The sequence below is a fragment of the Gadus morhua genome, chromosome 16, assembly GCF_902167405.1.
Source record: "Gadus morhua chromosome 16, gadMor3.0, whole genome shotgun sequence".
In the NCBI taxonomy this organism is placed as follows: Eukaryota; Metazoa; Chordata; class Actinopteri; order Gadiformes; family Gadidae; genus Gadus; species Gadus morhua.
In genome coordinates, this window is record NC_044063.1 from 16,961,703 (window position 1) to 16,980,018 (window position 18,316).

The 18,316-nt window shown below is 42.9% G+C and overlaps 1 protein-coding gene and 1 pseudogene across 1 annotated transcript; one reads left to right on the plus strand and one right to left on the minus strand.

Moving 5' to 3' along the window:
• LOC115561196 (tetratricopeptide repeat protein 39B-like) overlaps positions 1–5,681 on the minus strand; it is a 7,447-nt pseudogene extending 1,766 nt beyond the window's left edge.
• Positions 5,682–7,522: 1,841 nt separating this feature from the next.
• ccdc92ba (coiled-coil domain containing 92Ba) lies at positions 7,523–17,898 on the plus strand. Its single transcript, XM_030381988.1, has 4 exons — positions 7,523–8,043; positions 8,552–8,711; positions 10,912–10,959; positions 14,169–17,898. Exons 2-4 carry the CDS (start codon positions 8,579–8,581, stop codon positions 14,915–14,917), a joined length of 930 nt encoding a protein of 309 aa, XP_030237848.1. The 5' UTR covers positions 7,523–8,043; positions 8,552–8,578; the 3' UTR covers positions 14,918–17,898.
• Positions 17,899–18,316: the final 418 nt, after the last annotated feature.

Genomic DNA, 18,316 nt, shown 5'->3' on the forward strand with positions numbered 1-18,316 from the left:
GCCTCTGCTTCAGACCCTCCACCTTCCTACACACACACACACACACACACACACACACACACACACACACACACACACACACACACACACACACACACACACACACACACACACACACACAAACACATTATACTGTGGTTGTACTGATGTCGCTCCCCGTTAAACCAGAAGAAGACTGTGGTTGCACCAGTCAGCTCCCAATATAACCAGCAGTACACTGCGGTCGTACTGGGCAGTTCCCAGTACTACCAATAGAAGACTGTAGTTTCTACTGAGCAATTCCCGGTACGACCAATAAGAGACTGTGGTTGTACCGGTCAACATCCAGCAGAACCAGTAGAAGACTGGTTACCTGAAGAGCTGAACAGGTCCATCTCCAGTCTGCTTCACCTCCTCCGCTGTCATCATGCTCAGGATGGCTGCTTTCTGATACACATAGATGGCCTGGAGGAGATAGAGACAGAGACACAGCAAGGGAAAGATGAGTTATTTCAATTGCATACATATGACATGTTGTTACTGACTGATGGAGTGTCCGGTCACACCTTAACAGGAATGAGGCCAACATCCTTGTTCTTAAAGCAGAGGAGTAAACCACCAAGATACGAGATACAGAAGAATAGGGAATAACGTAACCATTTGGTTCCATTGGAGCAGGTGAGGGGCATTGGCAAACGTCCAGTACGTTCACAGCCAATAGAGAACTAGCACCAGTCTTTTAAACCCCTCATATGACCAACTTTATACATTGACGTCAAGAATAGCTAAACACTCTTTTAAAAAGACTATGAGATGCAACCAGAACAGTTTTCAACCCAAACAAGTGATTTGGCGTCGACCAGTCCTGTAGTGTATCCCCGGCCTGCTTGTGTGTCTTTAGACGTGTATGTGGTGTGTACAGGGTGTACATAAAGCCCTGAACTCAGTCACTAAGTGATACTGGACAATTGCCCACCAGAGCAGAGTAACTGGACATCCCCCCCCCCCCCCCCCCCCCCTGCACTTTGACACTTTAACCCTGGCCATATTGCACAATACAATTTGTACATCTCAGTTTTAATTTAATTGTAATTTTATATTTATTTATAATATTCTTGATTTCACACCTCGTGCACGTGTAAACATTTTTAATAACTTAACATACCTGTAATATCTTAATAACTTCCTACTTTATCTTTCTTGTGTTGTATATATTGGTGTTAAAACTTGTATTCTATTTTTATTCTATTGCATTTTATTTCCATTTTAAGCACAGAAATACAGAGTGTGTCACACACACATTTCACTGCAAGTCCAGTACGAGTAGTAGCCTTTGAACCTCTGGATCTTTGAATGCATGCGTGAGTGGGTACCTTGGACCAGCGGCTCTCCTTACACAGCAGGTCAGCGTAGGTGTAGGCCTGCTGCCACTGCTGCCGGTACGAGTGGCACCACATCAACTCCCAGTAGCACAGGTGGTGGATCTGCAGCCACTCGTTCTGCGCTGCTAGGCACTCCTCGTACCGGCTCTGGGCCTGGGGGAGGAGCACACAGGAACGCTCACACCTGCACAGGTACACTGGCCTCACATCTGCACAGGTATACTCAGACCTGCACAGGTACAATACCCTCACATCTGCACAGGTATACTCACAGCTGTATAGGAATAGTGTATATTGCATGTCTGTGAAGGACTGTGTATGATTGTATGTGTGTATGCATGCATAAATGGATGAATGAATGCATGCATGCATGCATGCATGCATGCATGCATTTATGTATGTATGTATGTATGTATGTATGTATGTATGTATGTATGTATGTATGTATGTATGTATGTATGTATGTATGAGTGTGCATATTTGTGTGCCTGTGTGTATATATGTGTGTGTGTTGTGTGTGTGTGGGTGTGTGTGTGTGTGTGTGTGTGTGTGTGTGTGTGTGTGTGTTGTGGGTGTGTGTGTGTGTGTGTGTGTGTGTGAGTGTGTGTGTGTGTGTGTGTTTGCGTGAGTGTGTTTGTGTGTGTGTGTGTGACCTGTTCAAAGTCTCCTCTGAGAGCGGAGATACGAGCAGTGTAGAAGAGGATGATGGAACCCTGAGAGAAAAAGAGACACAATATATGTAAGGAATAATCACAGAGAAGCCGGGCAATAAAAAGTTTGATATGCCAGCCCGGCTCGTGGACGGCTTACCGCTCGAGACGAAGTCGAGGGTGGTAACCTTCCGCGAGCCGGGCATATCAAACTGTTTATTGCCCTGCCTTGAGGTGATTATTCTGTTTATTCTACTTCGCGCCGGCCAACATAATAAAACAATTCAAATACTTTAATAATTAGCCTTTTTCTTATTCGTATTGCATGCTTATTAAATGTATACTCTGTTTAAGTTAATCTCCCTCGAAAAGTAGTTCCCTTTAGAACTACGGTGAATAACGTTAGCTCAGCTGTAGGTAACTTGTTTCTATAGCAACCACACAAGGCTGGATCTGATCACTAGTTTAATAACGTAGTTGCTACATTCGTATCAAGTCAGCTTTAATGACGATCGATCAAACATGCACTCCTTGGTTTATTTTTACTATGGACCTCATGTTGGAAATGTATGTGATAGAAAACGATACAAGCGGCGTATTGATCTACTGTGCTCAGTCAGCAGCAAGTAGAACCGACAATCAGCGGGCAATATGCCGGATTAATGCACCCCTCCCAGCCAATCAGAATCGAGCATTCTTAAATGAAGTAGAATAAATAGAAATAACCCATATAGAAATCCATCACCTATAAGTATACCTTCAGTAACATATATCACCCATGCCGCAAGTGAAAGCCCCTTTAGCCCGGTGATCCAGCCACTATATTTACATTCACATTTACATGTACATTTACATTTAGGGCATTTAGCAGACTCTTTAATCCAAAGTGACTTACAATAAGTACATTTGTCAGAAGAAGGTGACACAGAATATTGCTGTCGGTACAGTAATGTGCAGAACAGCCACTATATAGACCCAGGCTTGAGCCGTACCTTAGGGTATTTCTGCTGGTAGGGTTCAAGCAGGGCCTCCGCCTCGACCAGGTCCCCCTCACCTGTTCCTGCACAACAAGGACACCAACAACAGGTTGGGACGAGGTGAGGCGGAGGGGAAGAGGGGGAGAAGGTGAGGAGGAAGTGAGGAGGAGGAGGGGAAGAGGTGAGAGAGAGGAGGTGAGATGAAGGAGGAGGGGAAGAGGTGAGAGAGAGGAGGTGAGATGAAGGAGGAGGGGAAGAGGTGAGAGAGAGGGTGGGAGGTGAGGAAGAGGTTAAAACAGGAGAGGGGAGGAGGTGAGAGGGAGGACGCTAGGAGGAGGAGAGAAGGAGGAGGATATGAGGAGGAGGTGAGATGGGGGAGGTGGGGTTGAAAGGAGGAGAGGAGGGTTTGAGATGGGGGAGGTGGATCTAGGGAGGAAGAGGAGGAGCTAGGGAGGAGGGGGGAGGATGAGGAGGTGAGGAGAGGTACCCAGGATCAGAGAGACGTAGGTGTGGTAGAAGAGGAGCGTCAGAGCACTGAGGATGGAACGCAGGCTGGGATTGGCTGAGCCCTCCATCAGCTGACTCAGACCAAAGTTCTGCCGAGAGGGGGAGTTAAGAGAAGGAGTCACAGAAGAAAAGAGAGAGGTTAAACAGTGTGCTTGTGTGTGTGTGTGTGTGTGTGTGTGTGTGTGTGTGTGTGTGTGTGGTGTTGTGTGTGTGTGTGTGTGTGTGTGTGTGTGTGTGTGTGCGTGCGCGTGCGCGTGTGCGTGTGTGTGTTTAATTACCCTATTCCCTGAGAATCCTATGAACTCCAACAATCGGAGAATCCTTTGTGGCAGGAGGGAAAGCATCTAGGAGAGACAGAGACGGTACTTAGTACACACTTTAAAAGTAAATTTTCACTGTATTTACATTTTGGAACAGTAAGAGATAGCGTGATAGAGAGATTAAGGAACAGTTAGAGGGAGTGAGATAGAGAGAGGTAGAGGACCAGTAAGAGAGAGCGTGATAGAGAGATTAAGGAACAGTTAGAGGGAGTGAGATAGAGAGAGGTAGAGGACCGGTAAGAGACAGAGCAAGATAGAGAGAGATAGGGGAACTGTGAGAGAGTGTCAGAAAACACCAGACCCACCAAATTGAAAGATCCTATGCCGAGTTTGACCCCGCCCTCAAACTGTGTGAACGAATCAGAGCTGGCTGCCTGGTCCTGATTGGCATTTAGCATGTTCTGACATTCCCTGTTGGATCAAACATGTGATACGATTAATCAGATTAAAATCAGATTATGGCCAGATTGTTTCAATTCAGATTGCTTCAAATCTGACGATAATAAAGATGAATGATCAGAGAATGGATTCGGATTAAAGATGCTGGTCCTACTTGTAGATCTGATAGCTGGTCCTGATCTTTATTCCTCCTTTAATAAAACTGATCATATTTTCATCCTGAGAGAGGGAGACATATGTAAACATAGAGATGTGTGTGTGTGTATATGTGTGTGTGTGTGTGTGTGTGTGTGTGTGTGTGTGTGTGTGTGTGTGTGTGTGTGTGTGTGTGTGTGTGTGTGTGTGTGTGTGTGTGTGTGTGTGTGTGTGCCTACCTGCACAAACGTTAGCGTAGCCTTCTGGAGTAGACACTCAGCATAGCAGAGTTCAGCGTGGATCTCCTCTGTAGACAGATACACCAAACATATACTATACTATATATTTTTATATATATATATATATACACATTATATAGACAAACACACTGTATCTATATTTGGCTATATATATACAAATACAAATATATATACTAAACTATATCTGGTTAGGGTTATTTACCATGCAACGTATATATTAGGGTTCCCATGTATATATTATGGTTACCATGGTTTCAGCAGCTCCAGGGCTTCATTAAACTTGTTGTTGAGGACCAGATTGAGAGCACACTGTGTCTCCTGTATGGCTGTACGCAAGTCCATTTGACCGGCCCTGAAAACACAAGCACATACACACACACACGCACACGCACGCACGCACGCACGCACGCAGGCAGACAGACAGACAGACAGACAGACAGACAGACAGACAGACAGACGCAGAAAACGCACACAAACACACACAATATACAGGTTTCTATATCAGAGAGAGAATTTATTGGATTAACTGTAATATAACTGTTACTAACACTGTTGAGGACCTTTTGGAACAAATTATGTATTTTATTTTTTGTGTGTTTGTGTCTGTGTGTGTGTGTGTTGGTGTGCGTGCGTGCGTGCGTGCGTGCGTGTGCGTGTGTGTGTGTGTGTGTGGGGGGGGTTGTGTTTGTGTTTTGTGTGTGTGAGCGTGTACTCACACGGGTATTTGGAGTATGTGGAGTCTTAAAATGTCTCAATTAACTGAAGCACTGAAGTCTTAACTAAACATGCTTGATACCTCAGGGACTATATATGCTTTTGCTTTCTCTCTTGCTTATTACAAACCTTGCTCTAAATGTTAATGTCTCTTTTTAAGGAATAGTTGTCTTTCGTATGTGGCAGTTCGAGACAAACTGGACAGTGTCTTGCAGTTGCATTGTAGTAAGATTTTCCTAGCTATTAGTAATTGGACTATAAGATGAACATTCAGACGGAGTAGACGGCTGCTTGTTATTGTTGTTGTTGTTCTACTGTTGGCATACAGAGGGCGCTGCACTCCATACTATTACCTCATTGGCTACAAAACATTTTTCATAACCTCAATACGTTTCAGTGCTATTTTACTATTTTACTATAAGTATAGGCCTATTAACATGCAGGAGCTGTTGCTTTTGTGCTTTTTTTTTATATATATACATATATATTAGTGATTGGAAAGGAATTAATCAGCTTAAAATCGCATACAAGCACTACCATTATGCCTTTTGTACCGATTTCCATCCTGGCATAATTTCTTAAAACTGTGTTAACATTGTGTAAAAAATTAAGCTATTCTTTTTTAATGGTTTATCGTATATGGATATTTTTGTATAATTGTAATTTATTTGTGCTAAAAGTTGTGAAGAAAAACTTTTGTAAAAGGATAAAAAAAGAAAATCTGCTTTGCCATTTGTGCAGTTTATTTGTTTACTTTAATGGATATTAAATGTTAAAGCCATGATGTGGTCCAGCACTGTGCTTCAGGTCTCTCTTTATTTTTTGGGATTTTCTGAACTAAAATAGTTTGCCCTGTTGTGTGAAACAGCATGTCAATATTGATATTGGCTGTTGGTGATCCTAAAGAGGGCTACAAGAATGTGGATGCACAGTGATTGGTAGTCTAATTTGCTGCCCTATAGAATAATTGCATTTGAATGACAGGCTTGGCCTCGAAGTTACTGGTTTATGACTTCAGGAAATAGCTGAATGAAACATGTTATCCACTAATCCTAATCAGCCCAAAGTATTGGGATGCAGTGATTTCCAAATGTACTTACTATTGACATGTTTGTATAAGAAAAGCTTAATTTGTGCTTTTTTTTTGATTTGTCTATCGACATACATTTGTTCAGTTCCATTTCTGCAATCTCTTCAGGCAGCTTTACCTTTTGCAGCTTTCCACCCTGAATATGAATGTGTTTATTGTTATTAATGACTGTATGTTGCCATTTGATGGTTTCCACTTCTGCTTTGTGCCTTCGTGATTTTTTTTTCATGCTACTATCCCAAATCATTGTCCTTCTCTCAACATTTGACTAACGATTTGTATTATGGTAAAGATGAGATTCTGTCCAAGACCTATTTTTCTTTTACAATATGAACAGTTTGTTTAATCTTTTCGTTATTGACTACATTTTATTGGACTAGACATGTAAAGAAGGGTTAATGTAAAATGGGATGGACTTGAGTGAAGTGGTTTGATTATCTTATGATTATTTGTGATTTACCTTTTTTTTTTCTTGCTGAGGTGTAAATCGTTGGAATTGACGGTGGTTTATATATATATATATAATATTATATATATATATATATATATATATATATATATATAATATATATATATTATATATATAAAAAATTCCTGTTTGGACTGAACGATTATGAATTGATTTGGGCAATATTAAGCATTGTTATTGCGAAGGTTAAAGGTGTTTTAACCTAACGATAAGCCTAGAATAATGGTACACGTGTTTATTAATGTTTAATTATGCAGGTTTTTGACTCCAGTGTATTTATCCAGTGTGAACAATAACATATATTATATATATAAATCTACAAAAATAAAGAACAATAATTCATATTTTGAGCCTCTTCCTTTCAAATATGTGAACGTATTGCTGAGCAGGTCGTAGCTTAGGTGCAGTGTAACCTCTGCCAACACCATCCATGCTACTGATATTAAACAACTTCAACTTACAGCTACAATAAGCCTACATGACAGGTTTCAGTTCAAGTTTATTCAGTTTAAAATCAGCTAAGTTAGATTTACATCGAATTAAAATGCGGGTTTAGTCCGTCTGAACTAAGGATGGCTAGGCTGTATAGCCCAGCCCCCAGCTTAACAGTGTGTTTTCCTCAGTGCTGACAAATGGAGCCAACTGGATGCTGAATATTAGGAGTGAACCGTCCAATCAGCAGCACTGCTGACTCCGTCGTACGATTATCCCCAGCCTTCCGGTCACAGTGCGGTGTTGTCACTGTTCTCGGTACCGGAGCAGACAGTGTGTCTTATGTTGAGGCTACACAGGGAGATGTGTGCGGTAAAACGGATTGCGCATCGTTTTTTAGTGGATGTTCGTGGTGACCTCTCCATTTGCATGTGTTTATTCTTGATCGACACGGATGTCTCCATGAGAACGACCTGCCAATAGACCGCACTGCGGTGCGTGTTGGTTATTTGTGATCTCAACATATTTGCGAATTTCGGTTTCTTTTGTTGGATCAAACGTCGCCACATGCAGCTTCAAAGCCTTTTTTTTTTTTTACGCCACATGCTGCAGCGATAGCCTGCATGATTTCGACCATCAATGTTAAACAAGATGCTCCGGTCGGAGGACTTGTTCATCACTCAGATCAATACAATTTCTTAAAATTGTAAAGGGCTTTGACATCAAGAGGTAAGCCTGCCAGTTATAACTAAGCGTGTCATTTCTGACATTGTCAGTAGATGGAAGGTCTCCATCGTTAACAGTTTTGGATTTAATTCCTGGTTTATAGGCTACTGCATGACCTAGATATAGCCGACCTAACTTTATTTTCTCTACATCAAAATTGATTGTGAATATGTTATATGCTAAACTTGGATACTTGTATTTCAGCTATAGCACAGGCACTGAATAATATCAAACATAATCACAACAAGATATTTCCATTTTGTAGAATGATGAGTATTCGATGATTGTTTGCTGTCTGCCTGTCTCCCTGTCTGTCTGCCTGCCTGCATTTCTGCCTACCTGCCTATACCTGACTGTCTGTCCTTCAGTCTATCCGACTCACTCCCTTTTACCTAGTGACAGAAGAAAACGTGTTAAAGTGAAAAACAAACGAACGAGGCGAGAGTTACTTTAGCAGAACGCTCCTATCCCCTAATCCTAGCCATGTCTGTTGTTTCACCACTCTACCTAGTGTGTGTGGTGCTGGGAGGACTGGACCATGGACTCTGAGTGCAGCCTGCCTGGTCAGCTGGCCAGCGTGGAGCGCAGCACAGTTTTCCTTCAGCAGGAACATGTCTCCCTGCTCCAGGGTCTCCACCTGGAGGTCCTGGCCCTGCAGAAACGATGCACAGGTGAGCCTCTACTAGTGTGTGTGTGTGTGTGTGTGTGTGTGTGTGTGTGTGTGTGTGTGTGTGTGTGTGTGTGTGTGTGTGTGTGTGTGTGTGTGTGTGTGTGTGTGTGTTGTTTGGAGAGCACTTATAATCAGGAGGTACTACATGTACAGCCATTTTGGTCTAATATGCATATAGTGTACAATACTGTGACTCACCTAAGGCTATGATGTCATGCCTGGATTCCTGGATGCCTAGGTCTTGTTCTCTGTAAGTGGCCTTGTGAACTGGCTCTCCATTTAATCAAGCCGTGAGTCGGAGGGGTTCTGCTGATGCTGTGCATTACAGATACACCAGAGACCAGCTATGGATAGTCACATAAACATACCCATCCATCATGCAGAACTCCTCTATGTTTGAGCCATAGTGATCCATATCAATTAGATTAGACCGTTAACTGCACTGTGTGTTTATGTGTTTGATTGTTTTTCTTAGTTCCAGCCTTAATGAAGAAGCTATAGGGTGTTGAATGAGACTAAGAAAAAAGCTATTTAATGCAGATTAGAACAATCCCACCATAACATCAGAGCTTGTTTTTCAACATTAAGGAGATTGCTATTTAAATGCATGGGTGGTTTCTCACTGAGCAGGAATGAGTGAATGTTTTGTATGTCCTTGAGCCTTTCTAGGATTAACCAGATTCCTGGATTAAGTAGCTTGCAGTCATGTATCAGGGTGCATGTGCAATGGCTTGTTTTAATTGAAGATGTATGAGAGGTTTCTGCATGCACACTCAGAAGCTCAAATGTATGCATAAAGAAATATTCTCTCATGCTTCCTTAAAACGAATGTACCTTTTGCTGTGCATTATATCTGATGAAATGGAGCATGGTGGAGGCATCACTGGTAGTCACTGACACTTCGGATCAGGCACATCTCTCCATCACTGCCTAGCTGTTGGCCTTTTGCCTTGGGGACTTCATGAGCTGTTAAGACTGACCGATCAGGATCCCATTTGAATCATGTATTTGAAAGGATTATGAAGGTAACCGGGCGAGGCATTGACAGCGTAGGGCTGATGTTGGTTTGACAGTGTGCACATGAAATATGAGATTGCTGTCGGTAGTCAGCTGGAAAAGCCTCAGTAGAGAGTGGAACTGGAGGAATGACATTTCTGCTACAAACTGACTCCCCTGAACTGCTGTTCAAGCGGAAATTTCCTGGAATGGATTCCTGGATTGCACTAACATTTAACGTGGCAATTTTTTTCCTCACTTCTTCTCACTCTTTTGTGTCTCTCTGCTGGTGCCATCTGTGTGGCTGGGGGTTCGCTGTGCTAGCAGAAGGAAGAGGTGTGGCAGAGTGTCAATCAGAGGATAAAAGTGTAGCTAGCGATTAGGGCTGCTCCTATTTTCATGTTCAGATGTCTTTTTCGCCTTTGTGAGTTTAACTTCATTATGAATCATTCATATGCACACCCCTATATTATTTATCGTTTTGAAAAATCTTGAATGAAGATGAAAGGAATTACGATAATTTTCATCTTTCCTTTCCAGAATAACATAATGCAGAAATCGACTGTAAGAGAATACTATCATTCATAACTTTTAATATATCATAACTTATGTATTAACTAGTAGGCTATTGTAGCAGAGCTATGAGCAGATCTTGAACGAGCCTATATAGGTATCTTGTCTGCAGCCTCTCCAGATGAAGACTAGTCACCACAAAGAGAACAGAGACCCAGCAGGATATACTCATGCCTGTTTAAAGGCCCAGCAAATATTGAGGCATGAGTTAATTCCTTCTAAATTATTGAAACATAGTAACCGCCTTAGCATGTTTCCTGAGCACATTCCGATTTGTCTGTTAAAAGTGTCATATGCAAACCCAACATCATGCATACTGTGTTTTACTGCATTTTTTCAATTACACATGATGCAATTGGTTGACTTGGTTCACTGTGAAAATATATAATGTGTTGTGTTATCGTGATTGATCAGGACTGAAGTCTCAAGATACAGTACATCTGAGAGTATATCATTACATCCCCATACTGGCGCCCAAAAAATCTATTGAATACGTAATCCTTCAATAATGAGCCATAGCCAGACATGATATATATAGGTTGTTGCAATCCGATCATATAGGATCAAGTGTTTTATCCTCTGCAGCAGTCTTTACAGCATACTTCTCTTCTTTCCTGTCCTTCTTTTCTCAGAGCTGGCCTGTGAGCTGAGTATGAAGTCTCCAGGTAAAAACCAAATAGGTAAGTCAAGCACTGTAACGTTGCTGTTCTTCTCAACACTCTTCCTCTTGCTTTACTCTCCGCCATCTTCCCTGCAGAGCATGAGGTCTGAGCAGCATTGTTTATGCAGCACTCTCCACATGACCTCTCTTTTGGCACTTATAGCCTCACAACATTCATCAGTCTTTTATACACAACCACTGCATCCATAGCTCTCCTCCTCCTCCTCTCCCTCACCTCCCCCCAGAATGACACTCTGTCTCATCCCTTTCTACTCCACCCTCTTTCTTTCACCTCATTTAGACAAGGGAAGTGTGCTCACATAACATTTAATAGATAGCGTTCAAGGAAAGCAGATGGGTACCATTTGTTACACAGCAGATCCAGAGCAAGGTGGGAGATAAACCCAGCTGCAGCTCATAGGAGCCATTAGTGCTCGTGATCGTTTACACACACACACACACACACACACACACACACACACACACACACACACACACACACACACACACACACACACACACACACAGACACACACACACACGCACGCACGCACGCACACACACACACACACCACACACACACACACACACACACACACACACACACACACACACACACACACACACACACACACCACACACACACACACACACACACACACACACACACACTCAAACTCATACAGACACAACCCACACACCAGCCTGGCACATTGATTTATTCTGTTCTGTTTTTCCTGCTCTCCTCCTCCTTGTGGGCCCAGAGGGGGTGTTGGATTACAGGCCCTCTGCTCCAACAGCAGCGTAGACAGAGACAGCCAGAGAGAGAACAACAGGAAGGTGGAATAAAAGCACTGGATGAACAGTCGGATAGGAAGGAGAAGGGAGGGGGGGATGCAATGGGCTGCAGACATGGAGGACGAGAGAGAGAGAGAGAGAGAGAGAGAGAGAGAGAGAGAGAGAGAGAGAGAGAGAGAGAGAGAGACGAGGAGAGATGATGAGAGAGAGAGAGAGCGAGAGAGAGAGGGAGAGGGAGAGGGAGAGGGAGAGGGAGGGAGGAGAGAGAGAGAGAGAGAGAGAGAGAGAGCGAGAGAGAGAGAGAGATAGAGCGAGGAGAGAGAGAGAGAGAGAGAGAGAGGAGAGAGGGAGAGGGAGAGGGAGAGGGAGGGAGAGGAGAGAGAGAGACGAGAGAGAGAGAGAGAGGAGGGAGGGAGGGAGGGAGGGAGGAGGGAGGGAGGGAGGGAGGGAGGGAGGGAGGGAGGGAGGGGAGGAGGAGGGAGAGGAGAGAGAGGATGAGAGAGGTAGAGAGAGAGAGAGAGAGATATGAGAGAGAGAGAGAGAGAGAGAGGGAGAGGGGGGAGGGGGAGGGGGGAGGGGGAGGGGGAGAGGGCAGGGGGAGGGGGGAGGGGGAGAGGGAGGGAGAGGGAGAGAGATTCAGAGACAGAGCGGCAGACAAACTGACACAAATGCAGAAAGAGACATTCTAGCTACGTATTTGAGATAAGATGTGTCTAGTTTAAGCCATGAGCTCACACAGGCTGGATGGCGCCGTAAGACCCGATGATGCAGATTTGCTCAGCGGCTGCAGGCGCCATCCTGAAAGACACACAGAGCAGGGATTAGAAGAGAGCGGAAACGGTGGAGCGAGAGGATGTTTTAAAGGAAAGGGACTTCAAAGGCGGAAGTGAGGATTTGAAAAAGAAAGAAAGAGAGATGGAGACGGAGTCCGGATAGGTCCTGGTTCCTGTTGATTTGGAAAGTGGGCGGGGCTTTGCTGTACGTCTTCTTTATTGCCACTATTGATCTATGAAGGAGGGTTTTAGGTTCTAAGTGGATATAGATTTCACTAGCCTAGTCCCCCTGCCGCCGTCCCGGCCACCCCAGAGCTGAACTCGTCTGTGTCCATCCAGGCATCTCTTTCCAAGTCACGATGACCTATTTCGGGGTGGTTGATCCACCAAATGCTTCTCTGTGGATGTAATCTGCCTTTACCCTTGGCTGAGCTGTAGCTTGACAACTCTTTGCCTTCTCTGAGGAGTGTACTGCACTTTTTATGTGCTTTGGCAATAAATAAAAAACAGTGACAGCTAAATACGGATACTATGTAATGGCTCTGGAAGAGATGGTCAATGCACGAGAAGAGGAGCCATCAGCACTTCTAATGTGATATCTAGTGTGTATTTTCTCAGGAAAAATCGGTTGGTGTGTTTTACTTCAGTTTCGCTGTTAAAGTGTTTTCTCTACAAACCTAGGTCTTTGGCCAGGGTGTGGTGATGTTTATGTTATCAAAATGTTTTTTATTTGCAACGCTGTTTCATGTCATAGTTTGCCCTCTTTTGAGTCATTTTTTATGATTCTCTGCCAGTCAGGGTTATTATCACACAGGGTTTGTGAGTGCCTCCCCATAACAATTTGTATCCAATGAATCATGGTCTTATTGATACTGGGGATAACTTTGTGTTTGTAGCTTTATTGTTTTCGGTTTTACCGTTCTTCGATGATCAGTGCCCTTTTCATGAACCATGTAAGTACCTGGTTCGCTTCAAGGCCTTTGGATCTTACTTGATTCATTAACTTATGAATCTGTTGCTTGGCCATAATATCCTACGGCATGATTTCCCTTTTTGCTATGAAGTACACACACAGATTTTACTTTCCATGCGCTTAATAAGCCTACCCATACATGTGAATACATACAATATCATAAAAAAATAATGAAACCATTTCTGTTGCACTCACCTCAGTGCACGCCAGTACTCTGATCTGATGGTCTGTCACATCACAATCTGAGACGGTAGCGCATTGGGAAACAGAGATGTAGCGATAGAGCCTTGCATGAAGAGAGAAAGGAGACTCCTCCAACTGGAAGTGCCTGGCCTCCTGCCTGTTTAAACACACTAAAGGCCATATATAATTTTCTTGTTTGCTCCTGAATTATGCGCAATAGGCTTTTATAGCAAAATTGCTGATTTACAAAATGGTTGGGCTTGGATTCGACTGAATATACAGCGTGGCTTCTATTCAAGATCTTATTTTAATATCATCTGGGCCATCTGGGCTACGCCCATATTAGGTATTTGGGCCTTAGATATTAGACATGGACGATAGATATGCTCTTTGAAGGACTGCTTTGATGCATATGCGTCTGTGTGTGTTTATGTGTGTGTGTGTGTGTGTGTGTGTGTGTGTGTGTGTGTGTGTGTGGTGTGTGTGGTGTGTATTTGGCAGAATTGCAGGAAGAAGTGGAGCTCCTCGAAGCCCGATGTCGGGCGGCGGAGGTGGGCGTGGCCGAGAAGCAGTGCACCCTGGGAGATCTGCGGCAGGAGGTGGGCCTCAAGGGGGCGGTGGTGGGCGCCCTGCGAGCCAACCTTAAAGAGAAGGAGAGACACTTCCTGGAGGAGCTGAAGAGGCGCAGCCACCGCTCCACCATGCTGAACACGGAGCTGCAGAAGCAGACCGAGGCGGCGGCGTACCTCTCCTTCCAGCTGCACGCCGCACGCCAGAAGCTGCACCACCAGCGCATGCAGGTGCACGGCCAGCGGCAGCAGAGCCTGGCCCGGGGTCAGGGGGCCCACAGCGGCGGCGGCGGCGGAGGCTTCGGAGGACACTCTCGCCCCAGCTCGCCGCAGTGTCCCACGCTGGTGTGCGCTACGTCCCCGGTGGTGAAGCCCAAGCGTAGGAGCGTAGCCAGGCCGTTCCCGGGGCAGGTCAGGTTGGAGCGGGCCAGAGAGTGCGTTCCCAGGGAGATGATCACAGGCCCGGCAGAACCCACGGCCATGCCGGATCCGGCCCTGTTCCTTCACCCCCGTCGGCATAGGGTTCGCCCCAGGCGCTCCCCGGCTCAGAGACCGGGGAGGGCGGAGGTGGAGGAGGGCGGAGGAGAAGGGCTGGTTGAGCCCCACGATGAGGAGCTCAGAATGTCTGCGTCGCTAGCGCCCCCTGCTGCTCAGGCAAAGGCAGAACAGCAGCTGATGTAACCAACGCTGTGAAAATTTGAACGCAAACCATTTCTGACATTATCAGCTTTTTTTCAGGCTGTTAACGCTATTGTTATTATTCTGCATCTTGACCGAGTTCCTTCACAGACCTGTGTCATGGGTTATTGAAAATATTAAACCTCCATCGCCATTATGGGCCACTTTTCTAATAGAAGTTATTGATATTTGCTCATACTAAACTAGATTTGGTTGAAGTTAATGAATTAGTAAGGAAGTTGATAGGAGTATGTGTTAAACACCAGGTATAACTTTGTATGCCACTGGGCCTTATTTTTGGTCAGCACTTTTTTAGTAGTGTTATACATGATCTTAAAAGGCCATTTGGGTAAATGAAGCACCTTCTTCTGTGGCTCACATGTGTCGTTTCAAGAGGCAGCACATCTTAAATCAATACTCCATACAAAACCAACTTTGGTATAGCCACCGGCTTCTGGTCACAGCTGAGAAGATTAAGTGTCTGCACCTCCGTGGCTGTCTTTGCTGTGAAACCTTTTTTAAAATTTAGATATCTGGTCTTTGAAATAATGTTCTCAATAATTTTATTTTTGCTTATTGTGGTGCAAGTTGGGTGACTGGATGGTTGGTAATACAAGAAGGGTTTCCTTGTAGGATATCATCTCTGACTGTGAATTGAGGTGGAACAAATACAAGACTAAGTTATGATTTACAGTCAATGATCCAAAATGTTAATCAGTCTTCCACTGGTGATACTATATACAGTGTAGGTATATACTGTGGTGTTTTTTTACTCTCTTTCCCCACATGTCCAATTATAAACCTGAGTGAAGGCTAGATACACCTGTGGTATTAACTCTACAAACCTTGTTTCTTCTAGAGGCAGTGCCCTAGAAGTAACCTTCATATTGGAGTAGCGGCTGCGATACTGTAGTGGATCCATTGGGTCTCACTTCTTTGACCAGAGATGATGCACAACATCTACCAGGGACTGTATTTGTTGCAATCTTTTATCTCAGGAATAATGGATCATGACAAATGTACTTTTTAGGATCTTCATTTCAAAAGGGTGATTTGAGTTAGAACATGCTGTTATGGTCGTTCTTACACGTAGTAGTCCGGCTAGTAAAAAGTCAGACTAATGTAAACAGTCAGATACGATTCATGAAAAGTTTTGCCAATTTGATTGAATGAAATATTGAAACAACAAATATGTTTCCATGATTAGGGTAGAAGAAAGTTCTATTGTATTTATTATTTTTTGTTTATTTGAATCGGTGCACAAGATGAATTGACCTCGGGAAGCCAGCCTACCTATGGCACACAGACTATGTGACTCTGGTCTGGCTTTTTGAGGCTACAACATGATCAAATCGCTGTCTATGTTTTCATACCAATGTAGAATTATACCATTATATCATTTATGATTATTGAGAAGGAGTATACTGTGCTAGGTCGTCTTGCTTGAGACCTTTCCAATATCTTTGGTCAAAAAAGTGAACCATGGTGAACCAAGTTAGTGACACTTGTGCGAAGACAACTAAAATGTAGTAAAATCCTGATTATGATTGAGCCAAAATTTAAATACATATACCAAGAGATATCATCTGTAACCTAAGACCTGAGCAAACTTATTAAGGCACATTTTAACTGTTGGAAGCTTATAAGATTGCTCTTTTAAGTATCTGAGACTTCATCCATGATATATTTTTGTCCTTCAGAAATGTCATCTTATATTGTGTATTTAGATATTACCAATAGGTTAATATTATTAAGCAGCCAGGTTTTATGGACATTTTAAGGTGAAAAGTGTTTGAATTATATTTATATTCTCAAATTAGTTAACTGTTATTTTTCTGTACTTTCCTCATTTGCCTGGAATTATTAACTTGACTAGAATACCCTGTTACCATTTCTGCCCATTTATCAGAGACATATGAAAAGGTGAAGTCTAGTATGCTGCGTTAAGAGAAGCCAAAAGCTTATTGATATGCTGAAGGCACCGAACGGAACATTTCTGGTCTTCTGCATCTAGTTCACAAGTGAATGTGTTGTTTTGAAGATTCACTTTGACTGAAAAGCCATTTTGCATGAATGTGCACTATTTCTCCTCAAGATTTGGAGAACAATAACAAGAATACAAAGCTCTTTTCATTGTTTCCCATAGTTCATTCAGCTTTCCCTAAAAGAGGTGTTTAGAACCGACTGTTGAACTACAAAAAATGTAGTACACCACGAGCCAAATAAAGGCAATCAGTTGACCATGTGCATCCTCCCACCTTTTTATAAAACAGTAATAGCATTATATCTCATTCATATCAGCACCATTCATCTTGAACAACAATCAGAACATCATGATCGTTTAACAGGCTTGCATTATGTGCGTATTGACTCAGACTCTTGGCCTGTACGTTGAGCCAAAGAGGTTGACCAGAAGTAAGAAGTGTGATCACGGCAGAATGATTTGATGCCTTAATAAAGATGTCTTATTTTTCCTGTTTGCAATAGAGAACGTACTTTTGATTTCATATTTGAATGTCAGAGCATAGTAGGCTACTATATCGGACATCAGAAGAGCAGTGCAGGGGGGGGATTAGTTATTGATGTTCAGCAGGATTGTCTTCCATCTTAAGCTGCTTATCCCAAAAGTGATTTAAGCATTATCATTTGTTGTAGAATCAATTTATAACATTGTTTGTCAGTAGAAGCCTGTCTCTATAATCCTTTCCTGGATGAGACCACTACATATTGTTAATCAATTTCCTTTTCTTTTTGGAACTATAAAGTGTTTTATTTACTGTGTTATTTTGGTCCAAGCAATAGTGCTATGTCGCACCTTCTGGTTTTTGGTATATGTTTGCACACAATGTAATTCTAGATTGTTATATGTTTTGTAATTATTTTGGTTGAGTATTTTATTGACCTTGATTACCGCTTATACTGTGTTAACCTCCTATAGCGAACTATACTGTACACATAATTTGAATAAAACTGAATTGTAGAGACTGTTGTCAGATTTCTATTGAGAATAACAGTTGTTAGATGAGTTAAAATGATTTGGGGTAGAATGATCAAACCCAAATTAGGACAATAAATCATTGTCCTGTTTAGTGTCACTATAAAACAGTACATAAAAATAACAACTATTTAAGTCTTAGTCAGGCTGAACAAGGTCTATGTTTCATGAATGTTCTCTATATTGACATTGGTAGTGTTTTGAGTCATCGGCCCTTTGTCCATTTTGGGTCTCAAATATGTGCTACTAATAACTGGGATATGCACATGAAGTCTATAAAACATCAATTTTGCCAAATATGTCCATACAATATTGCTATGATTATCACTTACATTTTAGGAAAGAGCTACATTTTGGATTGCTTTCAAAATTCGTATACCATTAAGCTTAGATTTGGGAGTTGTACC

What these genes read in the sequence shown, in the direction of transcription:
- ccdc92ba (XM_030381988.1), top strand. Translation starts at nt 8,579, where the DNA reads ATGGACTCTGAGTGCAGCCTGCCTGGTCAGCTGGCCAGCGTGGAGCGC. An exon ending in CCTGCAGAAACGATGCACAG is followed by an intron (nt 8,712 to 10,911) that starts GTGAGCCTCTAC and finishes TTCTTTTCTCAG; the next exon opens with AGCTGGCCTGTGAGCTGAGT. An exon ending in TCCAGGTAAAAACCAAATAG is followed by an intron (nt 10,960 to 14,168) that starts GTAAGTCAAGCA and finishes TGTATTTGGCAG; the next exon opens with AATTGCAGGAAGAAGTGGAG.